The sequence below is a fragment of the Scardinius erythrophthalmus genome (genome assembly GCF_964197995.2).
Source record: "Scardinius erythrophthalmus genome assembly, chromosome: 6".
NCBI lineage: Eukaryota > Metazoa > Chordata > Actinopteri > Cypriniformes > Leuciscidae > Scardinius > Scardinius erythrophthalmus.
In genome coordinates this window covers 20,776,721-20,790,282 of record NC_138226.1, presented here as the reverse complement: position 1 = coordinate 20,790,282, position 13,562 = coordinate 20,776,721, and the positions used below count along the sequence as shown (strand labels likewise).

The following is a 13,562-nucleotide window of genomic DNA, read 5'->3' as shown; positions in this document are numbered from 1 at the left end:
CCTCAACCTCTGAGAACGACTCAAGAATGCTGCTTTAGAAGTTTTCATATACTCACAGCTATGACAAGACTATAAGATCACAAATCCTCCGAACAACTCCTACTTTGAAGACACATTTATGCTGCTTCTGCATTAAAGGATTTTTCATCTGACAGTTGAGGAACACAGAAAACCAAGAGGTGAACAGCTTACAACATCCTGTAAGTGTCAATGCATTGTAATTGACCAAATATGAAGTTGTAGAAGACTTATTTTAGTTAAATAACTTTTTTTAAATTAAGAATCTTGTAAAATGTAGCAGCTTCAAATAGAAAACATTACCGTTAAAATTCTATAAAGATTTGGTGCTATTCTACTAACAGCATATTAGAAAAGGCTTGTATTTTGTCATATATTTTCTCACAAAAGACACTTCTATAGCCATGAATTATATATGTAATCTGCAAAACAGAGAAACCAAAATGGTAAGCATTTTTGTCATTTTTATTGTTTGTTTGTTTACTGTTTTTAATGGGAAAAAACACTGATTACACATTTGATTGCTGTTTTTTCTGTTGTTGGTTTGCAGGTGACACTTTTCTCTCAGTTCTGGTGATAGATTAGACACTAAGCCATGCTTGAGAAGATGTGTGCTCTGCTCTGTATCCTTATGCTGTTAGCATGTTTTACCCAACCAAAACCTCATGATGAGCTTCCATTACGCTCAATGGGGATGAGGGGTACGGTTTTACTGATTCAAATATTTTAAATGTTTGTTATAATAATATATAAAATCAAATGTAACCTATTCTTAATACTATTATTCCCTGTAGATCCGAACATTGATGCCGTTTGGTATAAAGGCAGAGGAATACGACCTGTTGGGAGATTCGGTCGAAGGACGGCACAAAGAGGCAAAGGATCATATTTTGGAAAGCACAGGTTTTGCTATCCTGAGGTCCTGGCTGTAGACTGACAACTCTGATTTACAGATTATTACAAATTACATTAAAGCATCTGCTTATGTTATGTACACACTTATTTTATTATTTGTTCAATGCATTTAATTTCAAAACTATATTATACATATTAATGTATGTGTTAAAATGTGTCATTGTCCTTGATAAACTGTTAACAGACGTAGCGTTGCTTGGTCACTTCATTGTGTTGAAACATTGCTGTTACTGCTACCCTCAGTACAGATAAATGCATGTTGTCAGGCTGACAAATAACAATTTCAAGTATTCTGATTTACACTTTTATCATATCATGGTATTAGAAAGATTGGTTGATGGAATGTTGAAAATCCATTTAAACTGCAGAAAATGTATAACAGTATGTAAAGCTTATGCAGCTGCATTACAATGTCATTTTTTTACTTGATGACCAACAAACCTGAACAAACAGCTGAAGTAGTTATGAGCAGCTTTATCGATGTTTGTTGTCTCAACCACGGTGAGACAACAAAGAAAGAAATCAAACCAAATGAGGTTAATTATGAGGGGGGTATAGACAAATTGATGTCACTGGGGAGAGAACAGATAGATTCTGTCTGGTCACATTTGTAAAAGGCCATATGCATCTGAAAACTGCTGAATCCAAATAAGAGTCTTTGCAAAGGCAGTTCTCATGGTCTGTAGATGTGCAAAGCAAACGCACCCTCGGCACATCCAACATTTGGTAATGTCCGTTCACAAAGCACCATTGAGCATTCAATAACAAATTTTATACATTAAAAATGAATCTGCAGGAATGACTTTAAGTGGTGGATGAAAACAGACTTGAGGTAAAAAGTCAAGATGCTCAGCGGTCCAAAGAACGTTTCTGGATCGCCTCAATAACAACATTTTTGAGGAGGGCGATTACAGAACGAGGGTCATCACTGCTCACTACGGCACTGCCCGACACGATCATGTTTGCTCCAGCCTAGGGTTGTTGAAGAAACAAGTAAAGATGAGTAAAACGCTTCTAATAATTTCTTGCTTTTGTATTCATACACATAAATATGTGAGATGTAAGTGACTTGTGTACCTCTGCACATCTGTGGATGCTGTCTGGGCCGACTCCTCCATCCACTTCAATGTCCAGAGAAGGGAACTGACTCCTGAGCCAACTCACCTGTAGAGACACACAAGCATCTTCAATATTTAATATTGTTGTGTGAGGAATCTAAATGAGAATACTAGAGGCAAAAACACATTTGCATACCTTTGGCATCATATCTTCCATGAACTTCTGACCACCAAAGCCAGGCTCTACTGTCATGACAAGAGCCATATCGATCTGTCTAGCCCACGGTGCCAATTCCTCAACAGTTGTTCCAGGTTTGATGGCAAGACCAACCTGCATTAAAAAAAAAAAAAAAAAAAAATTTCATAAGATGGTTGTTACATCTTTTACTATGAGTAGCAATTGGTCTAGGACAGGTTAAAAAAAATGCATTTTCTCTACTTCTACAGTCGCTAATTTCAAGTCCAAGTCAAAATCTTACAAGTCTAATTCAATGCCTCAAGGTTTTTTTTTTTTGTTTTTTTTTTGCAATTTAAAGCTGCAGTATGTAACTTTAGGCGCTCTAGCGGTTAATTAACAAAACTGCATAAGTCTTGCGGAAAAACATTGTAGGTGGAGCTACTTCTCTCTGTTTATGTCTATGACGAGTCACGAAGGTACTGGGCTAACTCCGCAGCGGTACGGCCCGTACCAGTCTAAAATAGTCCGAATACAAACACTTATTATAGGTGTACCGTAGTGATTCAGGATAAGACAAAAACACGGTTTGGAAAATGGAGCCCTGAAGGCATTTTTAGAGTTGTTTTTTTCTGAGTGACACACACAAAACTAAAGACTCATAACTCTAAACTTACACTTCGGGTTTATGGGGTTAAATAAAGAAAAATTAATTCCTCTGTTAGCCAGAAGAGGGCGCCTAAAATCTAAATAATCAGGGCCATAGCATTCAAAGCAGCGTCTGACTATAATACAAATGTATTAATTAATTCATATTTTTTATTTAATTAATTAGCTTCTTTTGCATTTTACATTATTTGTGCTTTTCAATACAATAGAGCATTTGAGAGTTGTTAATCATCAGCCATGATCTTTTAAAGAAATATACTTTGATATATCTATAAAACAATACTGGTTTTGCAATACTTTAGCACAGACCTTCATGCCGCTCTCTCTGATTTCCTTGATGAGGTTGCCAGGGTTGGCAGTGGCTTCTAGATGGAAAGTGTACTGATTGGCTCCAGCTGCTGCCATGGGTTTCACCCATTGCTCTGGCCTGGACACCATCATATGCATGTCTGTAATAAAGCAAAGAGTAAGCAAAGCCTCCAAACACTGCAAGGGTTTATCCAACAAGCAATGTTTATTTAACAATTCAGAGAGAGAGTGAAAACGTAAAAGAACCCACTTTAGCAGATTATTAACAAAACTGTCCCAAAGAGGAGCGCCAGAATGTATGCAGCTCAAATGCATTAGAAACAAGAGTAGATAAAAATTTTCAAAGACTGGAACCCACCAAAAAATGGATCAGGTCCGATACAGCGTCGTAAGCATTCCACCATAGGATGCCCAAATGTGAGGTTTGGAACAAAATGCCTTTAGATGCAAAGATGAAGGAAAGAGTCCAGGGAGGCAGAATTAGATGTCTTAACTTCTGACACATGATTCATCAACTTTTAATTTTATAACCTCCTATGCATTATGTGGCACTCTCCATGAATAGAGACCAAAATAATGCCTAAAACTTAAAATAAATGGACACCATGGCAGATCTGATAACAGAGTTGCAAATATAGCCAAATAACCTATTACACAAGGGAGCAAACTAGTTTGGGACCAAATTAATGAATGAATGAATATAATGTTCAAAAGACTGGGGCCAGAATTTTTTTTTTTTTTTTTTTAAATATACTTTTATTTAGCAAGGGTTCATTAAATTGATCAAAAAAGACAGCATAAAGACATTTATAATGTCACAAAATACTACTTAAAAAAAATATTGTTCTTTTGAACTTTCTATTCATCAAAGAATACTAAACGATTAGTTTCCACAACAATATTAAGCTGTTTTTAACACTAACAAGAATAACAAATGTTTTTGATTTCTCAAGGATCATGTGACACTGAAGACTGAAAATTCAGCTTTAAAGAAATATAAATACATTACATATTTAAATATATTTAAATAGGAAAGTTATTTTAAACTGTAATATTTCACATACTTATGGTTTCTACTGTATTTCAATGTTTTGTAAAAAATCGGAGAGCATAAGAGACTTATTTCAAGAACATTTAAAAAAATCTTATCGAACCGAAACTTTGAATGTTTAATCTTGGAGGATCTAGTCAACACTTCACTTATGTAAAAAATCAGGGAGTGGAATAAGATCATTTTGTCACTCTTCAATGCTGTAAGTTACTTCACCAAGATTCTCGTGTCACAGTTTTGAGGAATGTTACATTTTTGTAATGTGGATGAGTTCATATCGTAGCACTCCTGTGCCAAAATGTGGGCCAACTAAATTATTTTTTTTTTTTTTGGTAATTAAAATTACTTTTGTATGGTCTTAGTTCTCTGGGCCATTTGATCGCTGTAACTGCCTGCAGGTCAACATTAGGTGAGATGAGAAAGTTACATAAAGAATTGCAAACTTTACTCCTCCTCACCCATCCATAACGTCAAGGTGCAGATAATCAGCACCGCACTCCATCATTCGTTCACATTCCCTCCCGAGCTGCGACAGATCACTGCTCAAAATAGACGGTCCGATTTTCGCCGTGTACGCCATGCTGCTTCTGCTCTAACTCTGCCACTGCTGCACACTTCCGCTATTCACAGATGCATTTCAAAACAAAAGTCATGCGTTATTCCCAGACAGTAAAGGGTTATTGGTCAGGGGATCTCTGGATAATCCGTAATTCGTTTGTAATTATAAAACGAAAATACCGTTTTTCTGTTTTTTTTGTTTCAAAACGAAAAACCAAATAACCGTTTTTGGTGTCAGAATCAAAAAACGAAAAACCAATTAAAAACGGCCCGTTTTTCGTTTTTTTGGCGATCATTTTATCGTTATTCCTTTTAGAACAAAGAATGAAGAGAGTCTTTGAACTTCAGTCAATTCGTTTTTCGTTTATAAACCAAAAACGGAATTTCGGCTTGATTTTTCGTTTTTTAGTTCACAGGCAAAAAACGAATAAATGACTTCAAAATTCGTTTTCCACATGTGGCGGCCTGACACGCCCCCTTCTGCCGATTGGTCAAGCAAGTCTGATCATGTGACGTCATCAGTTGTCGCTCAGGTCTATTCATCAAAATAATAGTCCTCTACTATGGCTACAGATTCTTAAACTGTACAGGGCATGTCCTATTGGGCTTTCTTCTGTTTCACAGAAATCTTTACATCAGAAATATTAATTATTAGTCTGCCACCAGCCTGTTTTATTTAGCTGTGTGTGGTGAAGCTGTGCTTGACAGCGCCGAGCGGGAGAGGCTCACTGACCAATGTTCAGTCAGCAGTCAGAACTTTTCTTTTAGACGCTCCGTTTTACCACGGGATGGTGATTGCAAATACTGTAATGCCAATCGGCTGAGGGTGGGTACTGATGATGGTGAAATACATTTTTACTGAAACTGTAATCATAGCCGCGACCCGCATGAATGAGACAGATGATTGACAGGACGATAGCGGAGGCAATTAAAGGCACAAGATCACTTCTGTTAACAAAAACATAAATAAAAAAGTGTTTAAATATAAGTGACATTGTCTTTGTTTTATTGTTTTTGTTGTTTTTAATCAAATAATTGTGAACCACAAACTGAGCCTTCCAAATATATTTTATGTATTTGTTATAATATGGGTATTTTATAATACAGCATAAATAAAAACAAGCACACGTAATATGTATGCCTATAGGCAAAACACCACAGTTTCTTGGTTTTGTTTGTGTGAACTTTTATCCCCAAACATATTTCTTCATGGGCTCCACGCCAGGGGTCACGCTTAGCACCCCTATACTTCCCATGGTACTAACTGTAATTAACAGTATGCTGACCCAGTTTATATGTAAAATCTTTGGTATATGTAATCTATATGTAATATCTAAAAACACTTTACAGTGTGACGGAAATAAACTTTTCTTAAAGCGTCTTGTATATCCACCACAGATTTATTGACACCCTTCTATCTGTGTTGTATACTGTAATAGACAATTGTCCTGCAGAATGATGAGGTTTTTTGTAAGAAAAACATTGCGAGCAAATCTCGAATTGTTGTTTGAAATATAAATAAACAACGTAAGAGGTTTTAGGCTTTTCTGACCCTGCATTTAGATGTACATTACACACTGTCTAATGCAGCTCAAAGGAGGCACTGTGAATTTGCATAGTAATTTCATTCTAAGAGGCTATTAAATGTGAAGTGACAACATGAAACACTACTTTCAATATATGAAAAAAAAAAAAAACACCAGTAGTTGGTGGCAAAAAATAAATAAAAAAAGATATATATATATGGCAGGATCACTTACTGGTGGAACCCAAACGGAAGTCCAGTCCTGGCTGTATAATCAAACAATAAAAACGAGAAACAATGCATGCCATCAAGAACATTTATTGATTCCACAGGAACTTGATCAAGTTTCCCCCATTTTTACTAATAACTACTTTGTGTTAATTCAGAGGACAGTAAGGCAAACTATTAAGCATGAACTCGAACAGGATCAATTAAGATTTTCAAAGCATTTTGGAACTCTTCTTGGTGGAAATTGACAGCACGTTCAAAAAGAGATGAAATGTCAGGACACTGCATAGAAAACTGCCTCTCCACACCATCCTGGTCCTCTGGTGACTGAAATGGATTCTCCCCAAAGTTGAAACTCATTGAAACACTGAATTGAAAATTAAACAATATTTTTAGTTGCGTCCAGGGCACTGGAGAGACCCGCAGCCTCAGTGATGTTGTACTCTTCGGAGTGGCATTTAGGGCACTGTGTAGATGTTGCCTCCCATTGGTTGACGCACAATTTGCACCCCATAATGCTACTGCAGCATGATGCATTATCTCTTTTTGAACGTGCTGTCAATTTCCACCAAGAAGAGTTCCAAAATGCTTTGAAAATCTTAATTGATCCTGTTCGAGTTCATGCTTAATAGTTTGCCTTACTGTCCTCTGAATTAACACAAAGTAGTTATTAGTAAAAATGGGGGAAACTTGATCAAGTTCCTGTGGAATCAATAAATGTTCTTGATGGCATGCATTGTTTCTCATTTTTATTATTTGATTATACAGCCAGAACTGGACTTCCGTTTGGGTTCCACCAGTAAGTGATCCATATATATATATATATATATATATATATTTTTTTTTTTTTTTTTTTTTTTTTTTTTGGTATAATTATGTAATCTGCTTATTGTTAGCCTAAATGAGTAAATTGGTATTCAATCATTATCAGGCTGACTTGCCACCAACTACTGGTGTTTTTTTTTCATATATTGAAAGTAGTGTTTCATGTTGTCACTTCACATTTAATAGCCTCTTAGAATGAAATTGCTATGCAAATTCACAGTGCCTCCTTTGAGCTGCATTAGACAGTGTGTAATGTACATCTAAATGCAGGGTCAGAAAAGCCTAAAACCTCTTACGTTGTTTATTTATATTTCAAACAACAATTCGAGATTTGCTCGCAATGTTTTTCTTACAAAAAACCTCATCATTCTGCAGGACAATTGTCTATTACAGTATACAACACAGATAGAAGGGTGTCAATAAATCTGTGGTGGATATACAAGACGCTTTAAGAAAAGTTTATTTCCGTCACACTGTAAAGTGTTTTTAGATATTACATATAGATTACATATACCAAAGATTTTACATATAAACTGGGTCAGCATACTGTTAATTACAGTTAGTACCATGGGAAGTATAGGGGTGCTGAGCGTGACCCCTGGCGTGGAGCCCATGAAGAAATATGTTTGGGGATAAAAGTTCACACAAACAAAACCAAGAAACTGTGGTGTTTTGCCTATAGGCATACATATTACGTGTGCTTGTTTTTATTTAAGCTGTATTATAAAATACCCATATTATAACAAATACATAAAATATATTTGGAAGGCTCAGTTTGTGGTTCACAATTATTTGATTAAAAGCAACAAAAACAATAAAACAAAGACAATGTCACTTATATTAAACACTTTTTTATTTATGTTTTTGTTAACAGAAGTTATCTTGCGCCTTTAATTGCCTCCGCTATCGTCCTGTCAATCATCTGTCTCATTCATGCGGGTCGCGGCTATGATTACAGTTTCAGTAAAAATGTATTTTACCATCATCAGTACCCACCCTCAGCCGATTGGCAGTATTTGCAATCACCATCCCGTGGTAAAACGGAGCGTCTAAAAGAAAAGTTCTGACTGCTGACTGAACATTGGTCAGTGAGCCTCTCCCGCTCGGCGCTGTCAAGCACAGCTTCACCACACACAGCTAAATAAAACAGGCTGGTGGCAGACTAATAATTAATATTTCTGATGTAAAGATTTCTGTGAAAAAGAAGAAAGCCCAATAGGACATGTCCTGTACAGTTTAAGAATCTGTAGCCATAGTAGAGGACTATTATTTTGATGAACAGACCTGAGCGACAACTGATGACGTCACATGCTCAGACTTGCTTGACCAATCGGCGGAAGGGGGCGTGTCAGGCCGCCACATGTGGAAAACGAATTTTGAAGTCATTTATTCGTTTTTTGCCTGTGAACTAAAAAACGAAAAATCAAGCCGAAATTCCGTTTTTGGTTTATAAACGGAAAACGAATTGACTGAAGTTCAAAGACTCTCTTCATTCTTTGTTCTAAAAGGAATAACGATAAAATGATCGCCAAAAAACGAAAAACGGGCCGTTTTTAATTGGTTTTTCGTTTTTTGATTCTGACACCAAAAACGGTTATTTGGTTTTTCGTTTTGAAACAAAAAACAGAAAAACGGTATTTTCGTTTTATAATTACAAACGAATTACGGATTATCCAGAGATCCCCTGACCGTTATTCCATTACTGCCAGGCAGTGGCGCGATTTGAAAAAAGAAACACCGTTTCTTAGAAAACTTGCATCGATGGGCTAGGGATTGACATTCTTAAATATATGTATGTTCATGTTTTTGTATCACCTTTGAGCTATAAGACAAATATTTACCTCATAAGATGAACCAGTATAGGCAGTATAGGCTCCTCCTTTCATGTTAAGGTCTAATTTATGCTTATATTAATTACAGCTTTCACTGATTGTAGTTTACAGTAGCTCTGATGAACTTGATTGTTTACAAAAGAACATCCTGAAAGCCTCTCCTTTCCGATCCTTTGAGTCCGGCTGATAACTCAGGCCTGTGACGGATATGTCCTTTTCCCATCTCCTCCTCCACCGTCCTTCCATCTCCACAGGAGTAAACAGCTACAATTGTCTACAGAATTGTTTGTCTTCCTGAACAGAGAGAGAGAGAGAGAGAGAGAGAGAGAGAGAGAGAGAGAGAGGTGATGACATTGGTAATTAAACCAATGGTGCTCACAAAACATTTCACCTTTACATTTATGAGCTGAAACAGACAATATGTTTAAAATATAAATAAGCTCTTATAAAATGAGAACATTTTAATCTAAATTTAAGAAACAAAAGCATCTGCACAAAATAATCAGGACCACAAAGCACAAAAGTGGGCTTTCAGGAAATATTAAGAGATAGACAACCAAAACACTGCATTTCCAATATTTATTTTAGAAGCGTTTTTATGCCAGAAAAGTAGTAAGTATTTGTATGAAACAGTTAGCATCTCATGTAACCACAATTTTATATATACAAGTTCCATGTGGTGGAAAACCGACTATGCCGTAATTGTGTGAAATATATGACGATAAAAGGAATAAGCATCTGCCTTATCAAAGCTGTGATGACCTTTAATTTGCACTGCCATGCCAGTGTAAATGGAAAAAAACATTCAATTGAAGCATATCTTCATTCATAATTTATCTTTTTGTTTTTAACTTTTTTTCCCTTTTATGTTTGCATTTAAATGTAGAGAATATAAGTGAATTTGATTTTTTTAAATACATTTTAAAATAATAATGTTGGATTTGGATATAAGGCAACATTTACTCTTAGCCCGAGGCCCTTCATAAAGTTGGATTTTTGGCCCTTCACAGTGTTACGTCCCAGGGTGCTCTAATACCATTTGTTGTGAGAATGCTTGTGTGCTCTGTGTTGAGCTCTGTTCCTCTCCTTCACTCTCTATCTCTCTCCGGTTAATTACCATCAGCTGCAACTCATTGTGAGCATGCCTGAGACTGAGCAGAGGAGTAGAAATGGTGCACTCAGAAAAGCCTGCGCTGAGGAACACTTCTCCCCAGCCTCAGACTGAAAATTGTGTGTGTGCGTGCGTGAGAACCTGTGCTCATTTGTTGTGTGTTGTGCATTAGTGTTGACTTTTTACCCGTGGGTAATTGAATGGTATTGTATAACTTCTTGTTTATGATTATCTGGGAAATGTAGGGGGAGGGTGCCTTTTTATTTTATAGATAGATAGATAGATTTTCATCTTTGTTTTTGTGCAGGGTAGGAAGCTCCCTTAAACCTTAGTTATAGCTTCTGTTTTGTTTATTATTTTAGGCCATACTGTCTCCTGAAGATTTATTCCCATCTTTTGTTAACCTTTTTGTCATTTGAAGGAAATAACACAACTTTAAGGAAAGTAAAAGTATTTATGATTTCACTCTGAGACTGAAGTGTGTTCTCCACGTGTTTTTACGTCACTACGTTACTTTTTTTTTTTTGGTCATATTTTGTTTTCCTTTGTTAACTCCCCTCATGACCCCTAGACTAGGAGGGGAACGTAACAATAGTAAAAAGTTTGGGCACCTCTGCCATAGAGAGATGAAAATCTGCACGTTTGACCTTCTCGTGGGAATACAATAATTCTGTGCATATAATAATGCACAGAATTATGTGCACAACACAACAATAATGATTTTTTCGCGAGAGCCATCTGAAATCTTTTAACAAGGGTTTCCATTGTGTGTCTGCATGGGAATGATGGTGTACATTGCTTCTGGGAATAGTCTTGGCCCCTCTTACCTCATTCCTAATGGTTTTGACGTGAGAAGCAGTGTCTCAGCTGCGTTCTTCTGATTCCTCATATTAGAGGACAACACTAGTTCCGCAGGGGTCCGATCTCGGAGCCAACAGCACAAACAGATGGTAAAAATGAGAATGGAGGATGGATTTACAAAGTTACATTATTCCTAGTTTTTGCTTCAAACATCATCTTAAAAAAAAGGAAAACATTCCTTAATAACAGAAATTGTTCATTTGTCTGCTCTTGAAGCCTGTATAGAATAATTCATCAGTTTTGTCTCACATTCCTGTGGTAACACAACAAACCAGAACTTTTATTAGATGAGACAGGGGTCAAGCACACATATATATTTGCATTTTGGCAGATACAGTATAACATAACATGTTGCTGATGTGTTTCTTACGATTATTATGACCGCCGCTAGCGAAAGCGGTCATATAGGGATTGTCAAAGTTTTTTTTTTTTTTTTTTTTCGTCATCTATACTGAATTTTTCGTCAACGATACCAGGGACACCGAAACACCGGGGAACATGAAATTTGGTGGGCATGTAGCCCCACTAGACTTTTACGGAAAAATTCCGTTTGGTCCCCGGGGGCCACTCCCCCCCCCCCGCGCTGGGCCCCCCCAAACCCAAAAAATGCAGTTTTTCCTAAATAACTACCTGAACCGTGGCACCGAGGATGAAGAAATTTTTTATGGTATGTTGGTCTTAAGGGCCCACATCAACCTAGCCTATAATCACTCATTTGTGATTTGCGCCCCTCCCATAAAAAATGAAAATGCAATATTATTCTGCTTTAATCGCCCCTATCTTCAGTTGAGATGTTCAGAACTGCACCATATTTCATGTGTATGATTAACTTGACATCCTCTGGGGGTATGCTAAGTTTCGTAGAATTTCATCCATGGGGGTGGGGGGGGTATAAAATAAATTCATTTATGGTCACATTTAGTGACTGTACACTCATCGGCCTGTAGATGGTGGTGTTGAGCGAAGGATTGCTGGTTTAGGATGATACTGTCACTAAGGTTGCCAACTGTCCCGAATTAGGCGGGACATCCCGCATTTTGGGCCTAATTTATTTGTCCCTTGCGTGACCTCCCGTGTCCCGTTTTTTGACAAGCTGATAAACCACTGACTGATACAACAGCAACAGCAGCAGTGCTGACCACGACACTTGAGAATGATCACCGACACCTGTCATCATCCAATCACAGCTTTTTTTAATCACTGTTTTGAGACAAATCATTGTTTGATTTGCGAACATCCTCTGCCGTCTGGTCGCTTCCGCTTCAAGCCGGACTCGTCTCGCGCTAACGGTAATTTCCTTTCACTGTCCACGTTTTGATTTCGGCTAATCAATTTTGGCGAATGCAAACAACGTGATTATTGTTCATGAGTCTAACATCCAGCCACGCAAGAAAACATGTAATCTACCTGAGGGAATAATATGCTCAAAAAACATTTCTGATTATTATTAATGTTTTAAAGCTTTTAGAAAGTACATAGAAAGCTTTTGTAACATTATCTTAACTGTCACTTTTGATTAATGTAATGCATCCTTGCTGAATAAAAGTAGGCAATTACTTTCTTTATTTTTTTCCCCAAAAAATAATCTTACTAACCCCAAACTTTTGAACTGTAAGCCTAGTGTATAATGTTAAAAAAGCTTTCTATTTTAGATAAATGCTGTTATTTTGAACTATGGTTTGTTTGTAATGTGACCTTTTTCATGTATGACATTAAAATTATTTTTAGAATTAAATACATAAATAGGTTAAGCAATACAAATGTGTTTATGTCTGATAACCTTTTAAACACAAACTTAACTGCAGACACTGAAATGACGTACACTGTGTGATACAGTACAAATATTTTGAGTGTCCCTCATTTTCCTATAAATAACCACGATTGTCCCGCATTTTCCTTTTCTGAAGTTGGCAACCCTAACTGTCACACACACACATGCAGGAATACAAACAAACGCAAGCATGCACACACACTGACATCCACACGCACAGACACACACCCATACAAATCCACATGCACAAACACACACATGTACACACGCATACATACACGCACAGACACACACACACAGACACACACATACACAAACACACACACACAGACAGACATGCACATACTACTACTTTTTTTAGGTATATACATAAACACGCAATACAGCCAAATTGCTCCACGTCATTTATTTTTGTGGAAAGCCAGTGCAGGCCTGAGTGGCGGTCATATTTTGTACCGCCATGCGGTACATCTAGTTTTATTATATAGGTAAATAGTGATATATATGACATTCTTAATATTAAATTTATATGCCATGAATATCATCATAATCTGTATCATAATTAGTGACATTGGTGAACTAATAAATAAAAAAAAACCTTTTATTTATTTGCTGATAAAGCTTCTTGAGATATTCGGAACAATCTTCTTTTGCTG

At 36.7% G+C, this 13,562-nt stretch overlaps 2 protein-coding genes across 2 annotated transcripts; one reads left to right on the top strand and one right to left on the bottom strand.

The window, feature by feature from the left end:
* Positions 1-463: 463 nt before the first annotated feature.
* On the bottom strand, positions 464-9,421 carry rpe (ribulose-5-phosphate-3-epimerase). The gene is made up of 7 exons (XM_081367707.1): positions 9,173-9,421; positions 4,654-4,815; positions 3,503-3,582; positions 3,145-3,284; positions 2,188-2,322; positions 2,011-2,097; positions 464-1,905 (listed from the first exon to the last, which is right to left on the bottom strand). Exons 2-7 carry the CDS (start codon positions 4,773-4,775, stop codon positions 1,783-1,785), a joined length of 687 nt encoding a protein of 228 aa, XP_081223833.1. The 5' UTR covers positions 4,776-4,815; positions 9,173-9,421; the 3' UTR covers positions 464-1,782.
* On the top strand, positions 614-955 carry prlh (prolactin releasing hormone; the record flags this gene model as incomplete). The annotated part of the gene is made up of 2 exons (XM_081368283.1): positions 614-719; positions 813-955. The coding sequence occupies 2 exons, from the start codon at positions 614-616 to the stop codon at positions 953-955; spliced, it is 249 nt and encodes an 82-aa protein (XP_081224409.1).
* Positions 9,422-13,562: the final 4,141 nt, after the last annotated feature.

Coding starts and splice junctions, on each gene's coding strand:
- rpe (XM_081367707.1), bottom strand. CDS start 4,775: ATGGCGTACACGGCGAAAATCGGACCGTCTATTTTGAGCAGTGATCTG. Junction 3,583..4,653: donor CACCTTGACGTTATGGATGG/GTGAGGAGGAGT, acceptor TTGCATCTAAAG/GCATTTTGTTCCAAACCTCA. Junction 3,285..3,502: donor CGGACCTGATCCATTTTTTG/GTGGGTTCCAGT, acceptor GCTTTATTACAG/ACATGCATATGATGGTGTCC.